The sequence below is a fragment of the Sprattus sprattus genome (assembly GCF_963457725.1).
Source record: "Sprattus sprattus genome assembly, chromosome: 4".
Taxonomy (NCBI): Eukaryota; Metazoa; Chordata; class Actinopteri; order Clupeiformes; family Clupeidae; genus Sprattus; species Sprattus sprattus.
This window is the reverse complement of record NC_137923.1, coordinates 1866908-1888403: the sequence shown is the minus strand read 5'-3', so window position 1 is coordinate 1888403 and position 21496 is coordinate 1866908. Positions and strand designations below refer to the sequence as shown.

The 21496-nt window shown below is 48.6% G+C and overlaps 1 protein-coding gene across 1 annotated transcript in view; it reads left to right on the top strand.

Annotated features, from left to right (window-relative positions):
- The window catches only part of LOC308364480 (sickle tail protein homolog), a gene marked incomplete at its 3' end in the record, with an annotated part of 39598 nt that overhangs the window by 17667 nt on the left and 435 nt on the right, over positions 1-21496 (top strand). Inside the window, exons 3-19 of the mRNA XM_080837614.1 lie at positions 203-398; positions 1908-2106; positions 3506-3599; positions 8786-9540; positions 10230-10334; positions 10488-10537; positions 10770-10936; positions 11213-11388; positions 13611-13747; positions 14166-14313; positions 15013-15529; positions 16329-16560; positions 17057-17310; positions 17952-18122; positions 18647-18766; positions 19530-19604; positions 19727-21431. Coding sequence (XP_080693740.1) covers positions 203-398; positions 1908-2106; positions 3506-3599; positions 8786-9540; positions 10230-10334; positions 10488-10537; positions 10770-10936; positions 11213-11388; positions 13611-13747; positions 14166-14313; positions 15013-15529; positions 16329-16560; positions 17057-17310; positions 17952-18122; positions 18647-18766; positions 19530-19604; positions 19727-21431 — 5101 coding nt within the window. The remainder of the gene's footprint in view (positions 1-202; positions 399-1907; positions 2107-3505; positions 3600-8785; positions 9541-10229; positions 10335-10487; positions 10538-10769; positions 10937-11212; positions 11389-13610; positions 13748-14165; positions 14314-15012; positions 15530-16328; positions 16561-17056; positions 17311-17951; positions 18123-18646; positions 18767-19529; positions 19605-19726; positions 21432-21496) is intronic.

The following is a 21496-nucleotide window of genomic DNA, read 5'->3' as shown; positions in this document are numbered from 1 at the left end:
TTTGGGATGTCTGGATAAGGAAAGATACCATCTGTTCTGTGGCATTAGACCAAACGCTTTTAATAATGACTCCGAAAAATATTCACCATATCTACCCCACTCCAAATTCAGTGCACCGGAATATTCCAACAGCTGATTTGTTTGTGTAGTGTGCCGAGGTGAAGTTCCATTAATAAAGCAACTTGTGTTTTCACCCCTCCAGGTCAGACTCCCTAAGCACAGCCCAAGCCCCCAGCCTGGCATAGGGGACCAGGGGGAGCCTTTGTCTGTGGCCTCTTTGGAGTCTCTGGAGGCCATGTCTGAAGGAGATTCCCCCAGTGCCTTCACCCGAGGCACCCGCTCCAGAGCCAGCCTGCCGGTGGTGCGCTCAACCAACCAAACCAAGGACAGATCACTGGGTAAGCAACTCAACTTTACCACACAATACTACACTCGCTCATTCACTCACTCACTCACTCACTCTCAGTACTCTATGGTCACTCGCTCACTCGCTCGCTCACTCACTCTCAGTACTCTATGGTATGTTAGATGAGCTGTGGCTTGATGGGTTTCATCCTATTCACTTTTGTAATAGTTAAGTAACCAAGTAACAGAACAGTTACAATGACACAAGGCACAACAACAGCCTTGTCAATAGAATATGCTTTCATTCTTACAGCACCAGGGAAACCATTTTATATGCAGAATAGTTCTTTCAGTATGTTAAAATCATACTTATAAAACTGATTGTTCAAATCCTTGATTGTGATTGGCTAAAATCCGTTGTAAAATCCAGCATAACCTTACAGTTTCTCCTCATAACATTCTATGATAACATTCCATATTACTGTGCAGCGAAATGGCAAGGCAAGTCAAAAACAGTTTGGAGATTTTTTTTTTTAAGGAAAAGGGCACTGGCTCCGGTTTCACTCCACAGTGTTGGGATTTAATTCCAAGCAAACGTGAAGCCACAGTCAGCCTTTCAATAAGATCTCATTGTGGTTTTTCCGAATGGACTTGCATGTCTCGCAAAGTCCGCTTGAATGGAAAGTCTCAAACTGCAGCGCCCATTTAGTTAAGACGTACATAAATTAAAACTATTTGCAATATCAACATGTCCGCAGTAAACCATGAGACTATTTTTCCCAGCAAACAGGAACCTCTTTTTGACTTTAATATGCATCATTATTAGAGGGATATGCTGTCTCTCCGATGGAGCCTTCAGACTCACACAGATATATTTCAGCAACATCTGGTAGCTTTTATTGCCATGCAATTAAGTGGTCCACTGAAAAACATATCTCTGCAAAATACTTGAGTTTAAATCATACTGCTAACATAGCAGTCTGCGCCGGAAAGGTCTTTGAGGAAGACTGTAATGGACTGTTTTTAGAGAGTACACAAATGAACGCAGCGAGCTGTGGCTGCTGTCAGTTATCATTGCTCTGAGCTTATGCTGTCTGCTCTTGTGTTGTACATGCCCCTCCATCCTGCTCTTTCCGTTTCTCTCTTCTCGATGTGTTATGCCTTACTCATCAAACCGTACTTAACAAGCCACAACAGGCCAACAAACCAACAACAAGTTCAATTACTGCTGTTGGAATTTGGAAATTTGAGAACTCACCTAGACAGTTCTTAGTGGAGTTTTATAATCAATTAAATTGAACTGAATTGTGTCATTTGCTTTGTGGGGGGGTGTGGGGGGGTGTGTGTGTGTGTTTGCGTGTGTGTGCGTGTGTGTGCACGTGTGTGTGTGTCTGTGTGTGTGTGTGTGCGTGTGTGTGCGTGTGTGCACGTGTGTGTGCGTGTGTGTGTGTGTCTGTGTGCGTGTGTGTGCGTGTGTGTGCGTGTGTGTGTGTCTGTGTGTGGGTGTGTGCATGTTTGTGTATGAGACACCACTGACTCCAGACTGGTGTGCTCGCCCTCAGGTGTTCTGTACCTGCAGTATGGAGAGGAGACTAAGCAGATTCGGATGCCCAACGAGATCACTGGGGGAGACACCATCCGGGCCCTGTTTGTCAGTGCCTTCCCCCAGCAGCTCAACATGAAGATGCTGGACTCTCCCAGCGTGGCCGTCTACATCAAGGACGACATGAGGAACATCTACTACGAGCTCACTGACGTCAGGTGAGCTGGACAGCATGCTTTTTTTTTTTTTTTTAAGATTTTTTTTTGTTGCTTTTAATCGATAGTTAAAGTGAAGAGTGGGACAGGAAATGAGAGGGAGAAGAGGTGGGGAGTGGACAGGAGAAATTACATCAGGCTGGAATCGAACCTGTGTCCTCCATGGGCATCAAGCCAGAAAGTGGTCGGGGCTACTTCTCCTCTCCTCTCCTCTCCTCTCCTTCACCTCAATCATGGTCAAATTCCCACACTGACAGTTCTGTCCAAACAAGTCCTACCACAATACGCCTCGGTACAGTGTGTGTGTGTGTGTGTGGGTGTGTGTGTGTGTGTGTGTGCATTCCCTTGTCTGCAAACAATGACACAACACTGTCAGACAGTAGGGCTTTATGTTCCCCATGCAACTTGCTGTGAACTTTCTTCGTCCTTTGGAACTCCCTCTGTAAAACAACAAAGCATATGTATAGATTTGCTAAAAGAAAAACACAAAAAGTCCCCATTGTAATGCTCAACGTTTTGGTATGCAGTGAGTGGGTTGGGCAAATCTATTTGTCAGTGATTTAAGAGCCAGTTTATTGCAGTCCTACCTTGTTGAATGCTGCACAGTCAGGCAGTGGATGACCGATACTCGGTTTGGAAGCTTGTGGGAAAAAAAAAAAGGATACGCATCAAGAGCCACTGCTTCAAATAGCTGACATTTTGAAACCAGCCCCTTGCCTCAGGAAGCCAAACCACAATTAACGAGGCATTTAGATGTCCAAAAAGCCTCCGTGACACCAGTTCACCTCCTCAGCCCCAACCCCAACCATAACCCCAACCCCCACGGCCAGCCGAGCGGAGACGAGGGCCTGTGTCTGAACGTGTGCGGACTCCAGGGAGTGTCCTCGGCACCACACCCTCCGCTCTTCAGAGGAGTTCCAAACAAGCCAACAGGAAATGGGGGGGGGGGAGGAGAAGGAGGGGTGGAGGGTGTAATCCCTCATCTCTGTGTTGTTCAAAACATTGAGCCTGGGCTGGGCCTGGCCTGGGCGGCCCGAAGAATAGTTAAGTCCCCAGGCGGGGTTGAGGGATTGATGTATCTGGGCTTGTCATCAATAGCCAGGGCTGATTTTCAGTGGTGCCAGTGCGTCACAGTAAGAAAACGTCTCCTGCGATGCGATGAACTGATATTGCTTGCTTATGTGTCATCACGCTCATACGGTCGAACCACGATCTAATCGAAGCGCCGTGTAAAAGCGGTGGAATGTTGTCAGTGTGAGAATGGCACATCGAAGTACAAATGAATAGTCACCATTGTTCCCATTGTGTACTCACAAACACACAACTGCATGCAAACACATTCAAGTGAGGTGAATGAGTCCTCCACTGCCATCATGTCTCACCCTGCTTGTGTGTTCTGCAGGAACATCACACCTCACTCATGTCTGAAAGTCTATCACAAAGACCCGGCCCAGGCCTTCAATCACAACTCAAAGCCCAACAACGGAGACGTGAGGGTAAGTCGCTGATGCCTACCTCTCTCTCTCTCTAGCTCACGCTCTCTCTCTCTCTTTCTTTCTTTCTCTCTCTCGCTCTCTCTCTCTCTCTCTTTCTTTCTCTCTCTCGCTCTCTCTCTTCCTCTCTTTCTTTCTCAAACACACCGGAAAAGTGTGACGCCTGAGTGCTCTAACCTTCATTTTCTCATTTTCTGTACGTTAATCCTGGACAAATGCAGCTTCCCAAGATGCAGTTGTCTCTTTGTGAAAACCTCACACCATTCTTCAGGGATTGTGTGTTTTCCTCCACACTGTCTGGGCAGCAGCGGGGGGGATTCAAAGCCGGGCTGTATTTGTTCCTTCCAGGGTAGATCCTTCAGAGGGGTGGGCTGTGTTGTCACTCTGGGTTAATCATCAGTTGACTCAACACACTCTAACAGGAGAAGGTGAACACCACGTGGTTTCTCTTCTATTCAGAATGTTCTAGCTAGATTGATCCCAATTTCCAAGCAGCGATTAGCGTGAATCATCCACCTTTTTACCCTTGGGTAATTTTTAGAGATATTCGCTTGAGAGACATTTATTTGATACATTTACTTTTGAAGACAGAGTGACAGGAAAGGTCTCTCTTTAGCTTTGTTGCTGAGACTCCTTGGCCTCTGTGTTAGGTGAGGTGCTGCTCGTTTCCCCACTAATTAAGACCACTGTCTGTGATATATCTGTTCAAATGAGGTGGTGCTCGTTAGGGATAATTAAGACCATATCTGTTCAAATGATTGCCCTGAGCGCCTGACTTGTACACTTCATATTGATTCTAAAACACAGGAAATTGTAATAACATTAGTTGTGCTGTTACAATGTTATCAACCCATAAAGCATGTTTATATCATTTCATATCTAGTAGTAATCTTCATTCAAGAGGGAATACTGGTAATTTAGAAGATGTCTTGCTCATTCAGAAATAAGCAAACCCATGGAGGTTGTTCCATTACATAGTTGACCTTTCTACAGGAAGCTACTGCTAAATCCTGGCAGTCATGCAATAATGGACTGTCATGTTTGTAATCCAGGCAAATTATGAACACATCCTGCCAGGATTTGGACATGTATCCTCTTCTAGATTAACCTACTTTCCAAAATAGTCACGACACGTTCTTGCTGAAGAAGCAACAACTTTTGAAATTCTGTTGTTTGTCTCTGGAGTTCCCTTTTAATTAGTTCAGTTCATATTCAATATGTCAGATGGTGCGTCAGGATTGTCTTCCACCCTAGCTGGATGTGGTAGAAGCGTATGGTGAACATGTCAGCCGGCACAGCAAATCTCTCCGCTGGCTCTCTGATGAGGATACTGGATGGGATTAACATTTTTGTATTTGATCATGCCTATCTGCGTGCCACTCAGTCATCCAGAGTTTCATCCCCTAGGCCCTTCTCATCTGACCTTCTTGTGAAGTTCAAACTTGTGTCAGCTCCTTATTGCATGACTGATTTGCAGGCCCAAGTAACTCGTCTTTTTTGTCCACCAGGATGCGCGTATCCCATGGATGTTGTGCTTATTATTCATAACTTTTCTGTTTATCTTTTCTTTTTCTTTTTCTTTTCGTAACATCCGTCATGTCTGATTCTTCCTCCATCCCACCTTTCTGCCTGACTTCCAACTTGTATATTATCAGGGGTGTCCCTCATGACATTTTGTCAGTTGGATAAAATCTCTCGCGTATTTTTTTTTAGACCAGAGGAGTAGCATTCACCGGTAGATTTGATTATACATACAGGAAAAAAAGGACCCTGTGTTGCTTGAACCCACACCTGATTTGTGTTGAGGTTAGGGCTTGGTAGGAGTTGGATAGTGGCTGGAGCTGGGGCCTCCCTCCCTGATGTGCCCCCTCCTGCCTGAGGGGCAAGCGTGCTGGCTGGAGCTGGGGCCTCCCTCCCTGATATGCCCCCTCCTGCCTGAGGGGCAAGAGTGCTGGCTGGAGTCTGTGTGTGGAAGTCAGTGTTTCTGCATGGATGCAGTAGATGTGCTGGTCTTGACTCCAGTGCCTGGTGCTGAGACATTAGTTTTCCGTGCTAACAGCTTGGCTGTGCTGATGCCTATCACCCTATGTTAATGGAGATTGAGTTAGGAAATCTTTAAAGGGCCAAGCTGGCACACTATTGATTGAGTGTCAGCGTGCTAGATTAGTTTCAATAGAATAGACTTGGGTCATGGGCCTGGGACTGTCTCAGCTGCCTGCAGATTCCCTGGTATTTGACTTGACTTGATTTATTAAAGAAACCACTCTAATTATGGACATACCTTGCTATTCCTCACCCCTGTGCAGGAAGCTTAATATCAGAAACACACTAAGCCTCTTTCAATAAACATTCAATGAGTAGTCTGATGCAACAAAGGGACGATTTGTGTATGTGTGTGTGTCCTGTGTGTGTGTGACAGTGTGTGTGTGTGTCAGTGTGTGTATGTGTGCATGTGTGTGTGTGTGTGTGTGTGTGTGTCCTGTTTGTGTGTGTGTGTGTGTGTCCTGTGTGTGTGTGTGTATGTGTGTGTGTGTGTGCGTGTGTGTGTGTGTGTGCGTGTGTGCGTGTGTGCGCGTGTGTGTGTGTGTGTGTGCGTGTGTGTGTGTGTGTGCGTGTGTGCGTGTGTGCGCGTGTTCTAGACCAGCCCCATGTGAGAGAAAACAAACAGGCATAGACCCGCTCATCAAGTGTTTCCAAAGCCCCAAATCAATGACCATATTGTCCAAAGTGGCCGGTGCCGAGCCGTGTCTAAAAGCATAGTAGCCAGACAGCTAAGGTGCAATGCACACGAAGTCTAGGGCCTCCGAATCGGATTTACTTTTCACACCAATCGAATCTTTTAATTTCGTACATACGGAGGCTGGCAACGAGAGATTTGCGTAAACACGGAGGCAGCAGATTGCGGTGAACCGACTGTAGTACATACCTCACGCCTGTGGGTGGCGCTTTAGCGCTTTATTTACACAACTGAAAAAACGTGAAAAACCTAGAAGAAGAGACTCAAAAGCACAAGGTAAAGGAAGCAGCAAACGGATAAACAAATTACACAAGACATTCAAGCTCCAATTAACAACATTACATTATGATGGTTAATAAAATCAGTGGTCAGACTAAAGGATATGCGAAAATGAATTCTTTTTTCTATTGATAATAAAGAGTTTGGAACAGTAACATGACATGTCTGTCATCCCATCTCCCATGATGCATTGCTCTGAGCATTTTACATACATTTATGAATAAAAAAGCAAATTAAATCGCTGGCCAATTTATATTTTTGGTCATGAAAGTTATGTTACGTCTGAATAAGAAGAATTAGATCAAGATAGGGGGCTAATCAAAAATCAGAAGACTGGGTTAATGTAAGTGAATTCGAGGCCCACCATGAGTGAGATTTTGAGGGAGAACAAGTTATTTATATACTGGTTGGAGATGGCGGAAAAGATCACGTGGGGCAGTGACGTCATCAGGTTGCGTGAAACCGTGCAGACGAACACCAGCCCCCGTACCGATTCAAATCTACTCACTTTCTACCCCGGACTGCGATCGTTGCAGAAACGAGGTGCGGATAGAGAGTGTTCGTATGGATGATAGGGCTATCTGTATTAGCTATCCGTATCAGTTTGACAAACTAGGCTCCATGTAAACGACACTTAAGTCTCAAGTTAGTTCTTTTTGAATCAACCTTCACACAACATGAGAAGGAGGGCTTGTTCTTCCGTGCGTTAGGCATGGCCTCCCACTAATAGGTGTATTTATGGTTACTGCAGCCTCTTTTGTTTGGGTTGTGTTTATGTAGGTGTGGCTGTGTGGTTTTGCTCCCCCAGTCAATTGGTGAGAGATCCCTCTGTTTTCACACTCAGCAGCCAGCAATTGCGAGAGTGGTCACCATTTTAACAGTACGGTGTCTGCAGTAACCGAAACCTGTTTCCACTTGTTCAAATATGCCTCCTCCCATTGGAGTGTGCGTAAAACCCTATCTCTCCCTTGTGTTCGCAATCTTCTTTCATTAACTTCAAATAAAACTGCGTCGTTTCAGAGAACCAGGCCTGAGATTCTCAAAAGAAACACTGCTGAAGTCGTCATAGAGATTTCCAGAGTATAAACCTTTTGTCTCTTATTTACAGTGGAGCATCAGTACATTTGGGAGCAGGGTCCATTAGACTAGAAGCAGTACTCCTGTTATGTGTACCACTCCCATATGTACTTCTCCAAAAGAACTGTACATAAATTGATAAAACATTGGCAGCCATTTGTGCACGTCCTCCATTTCATCTGCACAAAGTTAATTTTTTTAATGATCTATTGATGAGTGTATTTGACAGTCAGTGGTGGAGGTAGTGGTGTTTCCCCCTGATAAAGGTGCTTAAGGTGATCATCTATTAATGAGTGTATTTGACAGTCAGTGGTGGAGGTACTGTTGTTCCCCCTGTTAAAGGTGTTGAAGGTGATCATACACCTGCACACACAGTCTGCCCCTCTGCTTTATCCCAGCGCCTCTCTGCATGGCCATTGAGCACAGACAGGTTTGGGCAGAGGCTTTGCTCACGCTCCCACCAGATTCACCCTGTTCCTTTCTTTCCTTTTCTTTCTCTCTTTCTTTTTCTTTTACTCTGTGCTCTCTTTCCTTTGTTCTTTCTTTTCTTTTGCCATGATTTCACAAGGTACATCATTCTGAGAGTTCTCTGGCTCTCTTTTGAAAAAGCAATGCTCAGCAGTGTTTGGTATGAGGCATATTTCTCCTTTAACGTAACCAGGAGTGATAATCATTTTTCACATTTTAACAGCTGCGTGAGAGAGGGCATTTTTGTCTTTGCACGTAATTGCCATTCTGCAGCTTGCAAGTCTTGTCCATGCCTGTTGCCTGAAAAGCTGCAAAGGGCATTTCGGTATCGAGTCACTCTTCATTTTTCGAATAGGTCATGCACCATAGATATGGCCCAGTTATATTTAGTTCCGAAAGAAGGTGAACATTTTTCCAATTATTTGTTTTGTTTCTTTCTGTCAGTTTATCTAAGGTGTTTTCCTGTCAATCACTATCTGTCTATCTGCCTGTATATCTGTCTGTCTATCTGCCTGTCTATCTGCCTGTCTATCTGTCTGTCTATGTGTCTGTCTATCTGTCTGTCTACCTGCCTGTCTGTCTGTCAGCAATGAATGAAAGCATCTGTTTTCTTTCTTGCTGTTGTCAGATCCACAGAGAGAAGCTTTATGGCAGCAGAGACGGCCAGAACCCCCTGCGGCAGGCCCCTGGCAGCCCAATCAGCAACCTCCACGCCCTGCAGGGCTCCATGTCGCCCCCTACTGCCCGCTCCATGCCCTCCTCCCCCTCCCGCATCCCGTACGGGCCGTCCCGCTCCTCTGTGCCCATGCCCGGCAGTGTCACCCTGCCCCGCGAGCGGCTCTCCAGTGCGCCGCAGCCCACCAGCCGCTCAGCTACGCCCTGCTCCAGCGCCATCTTGGAGCGCCGTGACGTCAAGCCAGACGAGGACCTGGGTGGGAGCAAGAGCGTGGCTCTGTTTGACCCTTACGGGCTCCCAGAGGGCCGGCTGAGCGTGTCCTCGACCCAGGGCTCCCACGGCCCCGGAGATGTGGTGGATGGGGCCCTCCAGCAGCAACAGCAGCAGCAGCAGCACTCACTCTACAGGCAGAAGTCGCGCAAGTACTCCGAGAACCCAATGGCCACACTGGGGGGGAAGACACAACCGCCGTCCCCACACCGGGTCAACGAGGTCAGGATGATTGACGTGCCCCCCCAGGGGGTGCCGGTGGAGAGGGGCTCGCCCGTGCGCAGGTCTTTCCGGAAGAACAGCAACGGGCCCATGGAGGGAGTGGCTGGTGGTGTGCACGGAGCCGTGGGCTCCCCCGTGTTCGTGGACCTTCCACCGGGACACGGTACCAGGCCGTTCCAGAGTGGCGTGCCGTCTCCCGGTGACCCCCATACCAGGTGTGTAAACATGAGCTGTCGTCTTGAATCTCAAGGAGCCATCTAAGTTCAGACCGGCATTTTTCAGAAGCGTGTGGTCTAGCACAATGGCACTTTTCATGTTTACAGCAATGTGATACAGTGTAACCCAGCCCGAGAGAATGTACAGTAAACAGCCTCAAAGCTACCGGGGAGCCGTATTTACCTTAGAATGGATTCCTTTGTGGTTCCTAAACCTTTGCGGCGGCTTTTATGTGCTCACTTGAAATGCTGGTCTGACCCCCCTCACTGCTTGTGGTGGTTTTGTACAAATAGGGTCAAAAGAAGAGAGGGAGTCATATGTTTTTCTGTACTCACTTTCCTTCAGTGATCTACTAGCATCCCCCCACAGACACAGGATGATATTGTTGTGGTGAACTCTGGCAGATCATTTACGCACCGTTATTTTCCGCTGGAGCGTGACAGAGAGCGATGTAGATGTGTCGCGAGCTAGGCCCCTCAGAATGGCATCCAACCTTAATATCTTCGTGTGGTTCATGGCACTGACATCAAGCAGGAACCGCAAAGCTCACCAGAGAACAGCGTATAAGTGTAGAGGAAATATTGACAGAGTGGTTGGTGGTGGTGGTGCAGAGTTATTTTTGAACTGACTTTGACTTGAGAGGTGTTAACTCACTGAGACTGTCTGTGTGTGTTCTGGTGTTGGGCAGTGAGCGAATGAAGGCCATGGAGAAACAGATAGCCAGTTTGACTGGGCTTGTCCAACATGCACTTTTAAAGGGGCCAAGTACTAGTGCAGCCAAAGACCCTACCAGGTAATCTTTGTACAATCACCTGTACACCTTTCTCTCCAATCATAGGAACAATGCCTACGGCTCACTGCTTATACCTACTGCATAATGAATGCTTATCACCTTAGTGCTTTGTCTTGTTTTGTAAAAAGATCTTTGCTTTTAAACCCATTTCAGTGAGAGGCCGGTGAGAACAGCATCTCCTGCTAACAGTGTTAATAGTGGTGGTGAGTATATGTTCCGGTGGTTCTTGGCATGCAAATGAAACTGGTCAATGCAGTTGTTTTCATACAGCCCTCACACAGTTTGTGAGAAGATAACATGCTAAGTATGCTAGGCTAGCTAGCCATGTCAGCTATTCGACAATTACGCAGTGGGTCATCTACATTCCATGTGGTTTTTAAACACTGTGAAATTGTCAAAGCTTTAAACCTTATCCCTGGGTCTCCATTTGTCCAGGAGCGTCCCCTGCTCCTGTACCCAAGAGCTGCACCCCTCAGCCTGACTCCATGGCCGTGGTGCTCCACTCGTCCGCCAAAGACACCGAGATGCAGTCCATGCTGACCTACGTCAGGAGGAACGTGTCCGACCTCCGTCTGCAGCTCCACCAGCTCAGGCAGATTCAGGTACAGCCACACTCTGCCCCAAGTGGCCTTAGCCTTCACAGGTCACATTGAAGATACATGACCAGAGACAGGCAGCACACACATGCAATAAACAAGACATTACCATCATACTGACCGTTAAAGTAGGAGCATATTTTTCAATGCCAAATGGCAAGTGAAAGCAAGCCCTCCGAGGGCATGAATGTGATTTGGATATACATGTATATATGGGCTGTCATGGTCTAATTCTACCATCTAAGCGTTGGTGTTGATTGCTAATGTGTGGCCCGTTACCAGCTCCAGAACCAGGACTCCATGAAGGCTATGCTCAGGCGGGCCGAGCAGGAGATCACAGGCAGGTTCACCGACATGCTGAGGCACCTGGAGGACCCAGTGCAGAGACAGAGGTCCCAGGTGGACCAGGAGAGACACATGTACCTGGCCATGGAGGAGAACGTCCTCATCCAGCTGGGGTAAGAAGAGCCGCTTCCTGACTGCCGTCACCTGTGAAAGTGTATGCTGCAGACAGGTCATAGTCTTTCATACCAGTAACCAAGGTACCTGCGTCTTACTGTAGAAGGACCCGGCCCATAAATGCACACTGTAGACGGCAAAGTGGGAGGGTCTATGTTGCCTATAAGGACAGCAATACATCAATCCAGTTCCTCTTGTTAATATAAATAGCTTTTCCAAGCTAAAATGGTTTTGATTTACACCTGAAATGGTGATTAGTAGGGTTGATCAACCTTAACGAGCTTCCTCTTAAATAGCGTAATTAAGACCCTCTCGAGATGGTTAATGAAGGAGCGCGGCCCCTCACAGGGGCGACGGCTTAAGTACTGTGGCACAGCTTTGTTAGCTTGTTCAGAAGCCATTAGCCGGTGACAGGGCAGAAATGGAGCCAAAGCATAAAGAATGGCGGGGCCCGGCGGCCCCTCTGTGTCCCCCAGCTGTGTGCGCTGCCGAAATCAAACGTGTGATCTAAGGTTACCATCTGGAGAAGCGGAGCGGTAATTACGACGGCCACTGGTTGCCGTAACGGTTGGGTGATTTGTCAAGCCCATGCTTTCCTTTTCAATGTGAACGAAGCACGGTTTTCTCTCCCCGATTTACACACAGGGTAATTACGGCGGTGCCCGGCCGCAGAGAGCGTCGTGATAAATGTTTGTTTGGTTCCGCATCTCGGAGAGAGCAGACATGTCAGGAAATGAGAGGTTGAGATAGCCGACCCCAGCGCCAGATCTGTTGGCACCGTGCCAGTGCTCATCCCACACCACAGCTCCAGCAGAAAGTCCCACCAGAGATGGGTGTGTGTGTGTGTGTGTGTGTGGGTGTGTGTGTGTATGTGTGTGTGTGTGTGTGTGTGTGTGTGTGTGTGTGTGTGTGTGTGTGGGTGTATGTGTGTATGTGGGTGTGTGTGTGTGTGTGTGTGTGTGTGTGTGTGTGTGTGGGTGTATGTGTGTGTGTGTGTATGTGGGTGTGTGTGTGTGTGTGTGTATGTGTGTGTGTGTGGGTGTGTGTGTGTGTGTGTGTGTGTGTGTGTGTGTGTGTGTGTGAGTCTGGTGCAGTCAGGGCCGTTGGGTTTTTAACCTCATCTTGTTTTAATCAAGAGAAACCAAACGTGAGGTTCTTGTTTAGATGGTGTTTTGCTTTAAAAAAAGAAGTGTCAAGAGGTTGGACATAAACAGCGCTGATAAGAGGTTACGCTCACTAGTGCATATTTGTTTAAACCAAAGTGTGTTTCTAAGTTTCTCATTTCACTTCACTGCAAGCACAGTTCATGAAAAAGAAGTGGAAGACGTTGTGCCATGTCAATGCTCACTGTCTGAACATGTATTCACATCTGGCCCGGGCACAACCCCATGGGCACCCCAGAGGGCCCGGCCTACATGTACAAACAAATATACACGCCCTTCCCACTGAGCAACAACATCAGCATTTCTGCAGAGCAAGCTATCGCACGCATGGCTCCTCTGGGCCAAAACACTATAGTCTCCCAGTAGATAGCCGGAATTAGCCAGCTATGGATGGCCCGGCCTATCTGGCAGGAAGTGAAGTGTGTGTCCCTCGAAAAGGAACTGCGTTAGGTTCCTGCTTAGGTTCCTTTGTGAGGTATTGTCTCGAGCTGTTTGCTCTTTGGCCTTGTGACTCCACAGACGGCTGAGCTGCTAACGCTGCTCCCTTTGAGACTTTTTGTCAACAGACTCCACCTGAGCACGTCAAACAGGTTCCCACACACACAAACACAAACACACACACACACACACACACACACACACACACACACACACACACTCACACACACCTCTGTCAACAAAACTTTGACAGTGGGAATATCTCCCCTGTGACTCTGTGTTTGGCTTGTGGCCAAGGAAGGGGGAAAAAACCCACTAAATCTGTTCTTTTCATCTACTGTTTGACATACATTTACCTCATGTGGAGATAATCCTCTGGAGAGATGCATTCCCCCCCTCTGACAAACTATTTTTGTCATTCTTCTACTTTTAATCCCTTATACAACCAAATGGCGATGGTCTTTCTCATGCGGAGTGTTTTGAAGGAGGCGGGTGATGTGGTGACCTGTTTGTGGAGTCGGCAGTGTGTGGTGGCCTGAGAGATGCATGCAGTGATGGGAGAGGCTCAGCTGCTGATGATGATGCTGCTGCTGCTTTTTTTTTCTTGTGACCTCAAAAAGGGAGCTGGAGAAGAACGTGGAGAGGCTGAAGAGAGACTCCACCTCAGGCACCACCTCACGGCCAATCACACTGAAGGATGTGGAGGAGGGTGCGGTCAACTTGAGGAAAGTGGGGGAGGCCTTGGCTGGACTCAAAGGTGACTGTGTGAATCAGGGCTAGCACTTACCTTCGAGCTAACATTGGCATTTTCACAGATGGCTGACAGAAGGGCTTAAAACCGGGAGGCCATCTGTACTTGCACTGCCTAAACCAATGTTGGAATGTAGTAGCTGACTGTCCATAAACACTGCACAGAAACCTTGCTAATAAAAAACATAGCACTGCATTAGATTTAGATTTAAAACTATACGTGCATTGGCAAAATAGGCAAAGTTGTAAAAATCATGACCAACCCTATCCAAACATGGATTGATCTTAACAACATTTAAAAAAACAGAAATGTCTGTATGCCTGCAGGTTTTTTTCTTCTAAAAGTGTTAGCATGCTTCTGGCGCCAGCCGATAAGTAGTGTTGTCATGTGACTCATGTGACTGGCCTGTGCCCTCCCTCCTCAGGCGAGTACCCGGCGCTGCAGACCAAGATGCGTGCGGTGCTGAGGGTGGAGGTGGAGGCCGTGCGCTTCCTCAAAGAGGAGCCGCACAAGATGGACAGCATGCTGAAGAGAGTCAAGGCCCTGACGGAGACGCTGAGCTGCCTGAGGAGGTGCCTTTGGGAGGGGGGAATAGATGTGGGAGAGGGAGATAGATGTGGGAGAGGGGGATAGATGTGGGAGGGGGGGATAGATGTGGGGGGGGGGATAGATGTGGGAGAGGGGGATAGATGTGGGAGGGGGGGATAGATGTGGGAGGGAGGGATAGATGTGGGAGGGGGGGATAGATGTGGGAGAGGGGGATAGATGTGGGAGGGGGGGATAGATGTGGGAGAGGGGGATAGATGTGGGAGAGGGGGATAGATGTGGGAGAGGGGGATAGATGTGGGAGAGGGAGATAGATGTGGGAGAGGGAGATAGATGTGGGAGAGGGGGATAGATGTGGGAGAGGGAGATAGATGTGGGAGAGGGAGATAGATGTGGGAGAGGGGGATAGATGTGGGGGGGGGGGTGACAGAATGGTTGCTAAGAGACTTAAGCTTCAAATGATGAGTGGTGGTTATGTAGCATCAGAGGGGCAAGCTGTAGATCACAGAGCTAGTGCAGTCTTGTTCTGGATGAGACGTTGTCAGGAGGAGTTATTATGACAGAGACAAGCAAGTGTGGACATGAGTAGTCTAGTATGACATACTGTGAGTTATCATTTGTGAGTTAACAGCTGAAATATTCAAATAGTGCCTAGTGCCATGGGCTGCTTAGAGTTATAACTCTTCCTGTGTCAACTGTCAACTGTCAACTGTGCCTCCGTACAGATTTGCCACGGAGGGTGTCGTGCCCTCTCCCGAACCCGTCAGGGCGCGCACGGCTGAGGCGGCACCCGCGGGCTCCGACTCCTCGGGCTCCTCCCGGGGCTCCCCCACCCCGCAGCCGCGCTCCCCGGGCGCCGCCATCCGCTCCGAGCTCACCCCCTCCTCCCCCATGGTGGTGCATCGCGTGCGCAGCTCGCCGGTGGCCGCGCCCGTCTGCCAGCACTCGGCCAGCCTCAGCCACCACGCCGCCAGCCCGCCGCTCACCCCCACGCACGCGCGGGACGCCCCCACCGTGGCCAAAGTCAGCCCGCGCAGCCGCGAGAACAGCCCAGCGCAGCAGAAGAGGGACTCGCTCCTCAGGGCCACGGTGGAAGAGGCGCTGGGCAACCCGGGCTCCTCCTCCACCGCCACCACCACCAGCGCGGCCAACAGCTGCGGCTCTGCCACACCACCCCCCGTCAGCACAGAGGAGCCCCCCAGTAGCAGGGGCAGCCCGAGACACAGGAGCGCCAACGCAGAGGTCAGTGCAGCTGTTAACGAGTCCACATGCACAGGTCACGCAGTGTGTGACTCCGGATGGAATGAAAAGGGGTGCATGTGTCTGGATTATACTCAGCATCAAAACAAATTGCAGTGCCTGTGAAGAAATATCCTAATAGTTAGGCTCTTTGCCTGTTATTAAGCTATTTTAAGAGGCTTTCAAGGATGAGATACATGCTTGGTGACGGGAGTTATCCCTATTTATCATCTGATTTCTCTGATACTCTGCACCCGAATCATGTTGTGCGCCATGTTGTTGTCGTCGCTCCATCTGTGGTTATAATACATGACGGCAATCCTAACTGAATAAGGCAAATGGAAATAAAATAAAAAATAGCATCTCTCAGCTATGTGACACAAGCAGGATACTGCCCTGCATAAAGCACATTAATGTGGAAAAACGGAGGGGGGGACTATCAATACTATCGAAAAGTTGCAGACGGTGTATGCATAGTGCACTGTAGCAACAGTATCTTACCACAGGGTTTATTCGTAAAAGTAGCCTGGTAAGCATGAGATATGGGTAGGCAAGGGAGCAGCTTAGCCAATCAGATTGCACCCAGCCCGCTCTCTGTTTATGACCAGTCTAATGCTGCAACCACCTAAGGACGTGTTGTCCTCTGTATGAGTATGTGTGGCCACGGATCAGTGCTGCCGATCCAGTCACATGGGAACTGCAGCCATCAGCGCTCATAAAGAACCAGTTGGTAGTTTTAAGGCCTCACGATGGTGTGGATGTCTCGAGCTGCAGGTGATTAATAGTGTTTTGTTGTCCGCAGCCATCAGCTCCAGAGAGGCATGGGGAGGAGGAGGAGGAGGAAGAGGAGGAGGAGGAAGGAGAAGAGGAGGAGGCCCAGCCTGATGTGGCGGGGATGGAGAGGCTTCTCCACCAGACCCAGGCCAGCCTGATGCAGGCCATCCCCAGCCTGGAGGTGCCAGGCCAGGGGGAGATGCCACTGGAGGCCCCACCGGATGAGGTGGATGCCCCCTTACCGGCAGCTTCCGCTCCTGGTAGGAACATGAGACCCTTCAAAAGTTTCTTAACCCTTCTGTGGTCTTTGGGGTCAAAATGACTGGCCACTGTGTTTAACCATTTGTGGAGAATGACAAGTTGTTACTTCAAGCAAAATAGATTTGGTGTTAAAAACGTGTTTTATTTCATTTTGGCGGTTTAGCGAAGGACACTGGGTGTATACAGAATGTGAAGACAAAATGTGAAGAGGGTTTAGTAAAAACCCTTTAAATAGTGCCTCAACTTAATTCAAACTTAAATAAGACCTGCTGAAGGTAACAAATATCCACATCTTAGTTTAATAAAATCAAGGTACTTTTAAAAACTCCATTTAGCATTGTACGTTTTCGCATACAAAGCTTTCAAAACTGTCGCTTTTGCAAAGGAAAAGGTACGCCCAAGTAAACACCCATTGTCCCTTTTGTGTGTGTGTGTGTGTGTTTGTGTGTGTGTGTGTGTGGCTCACTGTGCATGTCTGTCGCACCCCTCTGTCAGAACTGCCGCCAAAACCTGCTGCTGAAAAACCAGTCGCGCCTGGCTCGGTGGAGCGAGCACAGAAGCCAGCCATGGAGAAGCCCCACAGGCCCAGTGTTGACAGAGCAAAGGCTAACTCAGCAGAGAAGGCCAGCAAGTCTCCTCCCCCTCCCCCGCCACGCCGGTTCTTCCCCAGCGGAAGTGGGCTCACCACCGGGAGGTCAGGAGAGGTCATATATACCTCTCACAACAGGAAGGAGTCTGCCTCCACTGAGGTATGTTGCCCTGTTTGTGTGTGTGTGTGTGTGTGTGTGTGTGTGTGTGTGTGCGTGTGAGTGTGTGTGTGTGTGTGTGTCTGTGTGTGTGTGTGTATGTGTGTGTGTGTGTGTGTGTGTGTGCGTGTGTGTGTGTGTGTGCGTGTGTGTGTGTTTGGTTTCCATGTGGTGTTACCACAAAAAATGATTGACTTTATCTACATAGATAATGTCTTTACGGATATAAACATAGTTTAAAACAACCTGCTAAATAAGTGTGTGTGTTTGGTTTCCATGTGGTGTTACCACAAAAAAATGATTGACCGATCGACATAGATAATGTCTTTACGGATATAAACATAGTTTAATAAGTGTGTGTGTTTGAAAGCATGTCTCTACAGAAATGACATGAGTTGTTGAGTCACTCAAGAAGCATTCCCAGACATACCTGTTCACAGTACATCAGAAGAAGCCCTCATAAAAGGGTTGCAAAATCAGTTTGCCCCAGGCGTTGTGTCATGCTTGCCCAGAGTATTACTTCCTGCACACTCACTGCCGTCTGGAATGACCGCCTGCTGAAATAGTATCTGCCTGACGATGGTTCAGATGGAGAGGGGGAGAAGGTCACACTCGAGAGGGTTTTGTTTTTGTTGTGATTTCAGGAGGGAGAGGAGGAGCCTCCTTTGCAACCCAAAGCACTGAAAGTGCCCCCAGAGGTCAAGCCCAAGCCACAGAGCCCACCACCCGTCGTGGCGGCAGCATTGGCACCTCCGGTGGTGGAGGATGAGCACGACGAGGATGACGAGGGAGATAAGATCATGGCGGAACTGCAGGTGGGTGAAACTATCAGGGGCCTATCTCCTAATGATCTCCAACTACACACTGCAAGACAGGGAACTGATACACCGAATGACACATTCTCACCAACACACGTACACACATATACACACACCCACACACATACTTAAGATGCAGGACGAGGTAACAGTCAAAGAAGTGGAAATGATAAAAATGTTCATTGCACTGCATGCACGGTGACACCAGTGACTCTTGGCTTATTCCTTTTTGCTACGGTTATACTGCCCTCTTTTGGTGAGCTGGGTGAACAGCAGATTTGTGACTCATTAATGAAATGCTCTTTATTCGTTTCTGGTCCTTGGTGAATTCTTTGTATTCTAACATATTGACCTCTGTATTTTCACATAGCTTAAATAACATCTTAAATGTAAACACATTAAATATGAAAATTCAACATCAAAATGACAAAAAATGACATTCAGAGTGAATTTTCATATGACATTTTATCCTAAAATGTGTCCACAAGGGCCTAACCAGCTTTGTCCTGTAACCCCTTCAGGTGTTTGAGAGGTGCACCGTTAAAGAGTTAGAGGCCAAATGTTTTGTTGACCTCTCACATGTTGAGCCAGAACGGCCGGAGCCAGAGTCCCCAGCCCCCAACACACCCCGAGACTCAAAGGTAACGGGTGTAGTGCCATCTAACTGCCCTCTGTGCTCACTGGCACCAGTGCAGAGAGGAGAGTCGCCCACGCTGCCCTAACCTTCCCGCCTGGCTGTAGTTTTAGTTCCTTAGAGTTAGGATGCCTGATGCCCATCACTGAATGTGCCACTAATGCTGATTTGCCACTAACCGCTTTTAAAACTGTGCTCAACACTTGAGTTGTTTCCCTTTTTTCTTTTAAAGCAAACACTCTTTTTTTCCTTGAATGAGACATCGCTATGTCAGTGCACTTTTACTGTCTAAAAACGCTGTTCTTTTTCTACAGTTTCCGCTCTCAGGATCAGAGAAAAAAACATTCTGCTTTTGTTACTTTGAGGATGTAATCCAATGTTTTTTTTTCCAATGACATGTTTGCAATGAGGTCATGTCACTCTCTAACACCCTTATGTCTTACTGGAATGGCATGATTAGTCATGCTCTTTCTCCTAATCCTAATTCCTAATTTTCAGCAGGATTATCTGCCTTCCACCCTTTCTGATGAAATTGTCATTTTCATTTTTTTCCTGCATCATTTGGTGTCCGTCAGACTGAAATGTGAAGGTTGTGTAGTTTAGTGCATCGTGTTCAGTAAGCTTCAGGAAGCTTGTCACATTTCTTTGCTGAAACAAGAACGTTGGTTTGTAGTGCCTTTTTTAAGTCGGGCACGTTCCTCATTCTTCCCAAGTACAGCCTAGTAGAACAACATTTGACTCAATAATGCTGTGCTCAAAAACTATCCTAGCAGACCACGGCTCTCCCGGGTGAAGAGACAAACCAAACTAAGGATGTCAAGGATGCCACTCCACAGGGTTCCAGGGTAAATAGTCCATTTCCTGTCTTTTTTTCCCCTTACTTTTATTTCCTTTGGAAAACCACACCATCATGTTTTATTGGTATTGGCATTGTTTTCAGGGTGCTGTGATCTTTGTGTCTTGTCAGGTGGTATATTACGTCACTGGACAGATTTCCAATGAGCGTCCCGCAGCAGCAGACACAGGAGAGCAAAAGGAAGGCAGGGGTCGAACCCTTTCCCAACCCAAGGTGGCACATGCGAATGCTTTTGACTTTTCCCAGAAGCCAAAGTTATTAACATCAGATGAATTCCCCACAGTGTCCCATAACCCAGCAGGCCAAAGCCAAAGCCAAAGCCAAAGCATGCAGCCCTCGACACGGCACACAGATGTGACCGGGCCACGGCCGGCCTGTCCTGACATGGAGAAGTGTCCCAACAAAGAGCAAGGCACACCAGAACCTGTACTTTCACTGGCTGCCCAAGAGAGGGAAGCCCCACCTGCTAAAGAGGGTGCTGTTACTGAGCAGCTAGTGAACGGCATTCAGAGTGAGCATGCTACCACCTCATTGGACAAGGAGAGCCCAGTCAATGAGGAGGTGGTGATGAGGTCTTGTAAGGGCAGAGTGAGGTACACAGAGGATGCAGGTTTAAGCCCAGACCTCCCAGATGAAGGTCCCCCTCCCCCATCCACAGACAGCATCGCCTTCATGATCACCCAGACCAAAGTCCAGGCTCTGTCCAGTGGAGAGTACAGGGAGCTGGTGAGCCAGGGCGGCGAGGTCCAGACGGTCACAGTAGGTATGGACCAAACTTGTTACGCGCCAGAGGACTGTGGCTTCGACCGCAAGCCCGTCATCATCATCTTCGACGAGCCCATGGAGATTCGCCAGGCGTACAAGCGGCTGTCCACCATTTTCGAGAACGAGGAGGAGCTGGAGCGGATGCTGACAGAGGAAAGGATCGAGGAGGAGAATGAGGAGGCCGAGGAAGAGGAGGAGGAGGAGGAGGAGAGAGCCAGCAGAGAGGCCAAGGGAAGAGAGGTAACTGGCTTAGATGTTTCCAGAACAGACGGAGCTGAGGTAAAACCTAACAATCAAAGGCCTGCCACTGCGATCTGTAAACCCCTTAGCCCAAGAGAGCCCTCATCCCCTGATCTGGATCACGGCTTTAAAACCGAGCCCTCTCCAAACGACCCGAAGCAAGACGCCAAGAAAAAGTTTAAGTTCAAATTCCCAAAGAAGCAGCTGGCCGCCATAGGGCTGGCACTGCGCACAGGGACCAAGACAGGCAAGAAGACCCTGCAGGTCGTGGTCTACGAGGACGAAGAGGAGCCCAATGGCACGGTGAAGGAGTTGAAGGAGACCAAAAGGTTTGAGATCCAACGCAAATCCAGGACTAACCAGACTCCCTCTTCGTTACCGAGTCCATCTACCCCCAAAGTCGCGCTTCCAACCCAAAGTAGACGGACCGAGGAGATCCGGAAGAACACTTTCAAGACCCTTGATAGCCTGGAGGAGACCATCAAGGAGCTGGAGTCCACCATCAGTGATCTGGGACCCAATGGAACATCAGGACCACCTCCCCCCGAGCAGCCCTCATCTCCAAGGGGAGGCTCTAAGGTCAAGAGGTCGGTCTCTGAAAGCTCCCAGTCAGGGGGCAGCCCCTCCAAACGAGCCCCCCCTCCCGAGTCCAAGGCTCCGAAGGTGTCATCTCTGCGGAAGCGGGTCAAGCCTCATCTCCCGCCCCGGCCGTCGTCGGTCACCTCTCCCCCCACCTCCCCCACCACCACCCCTGGCCCTACCTCCTCATCTGTCTCCTCGTCTTCCTCTTCCTCCAGCAGCAACGGCAACAGTAAACAGGTCTCTCTCACCAGCTGCTCTACCACCCACCCCCCCCCCCTCCCAACCCCCCTTTAA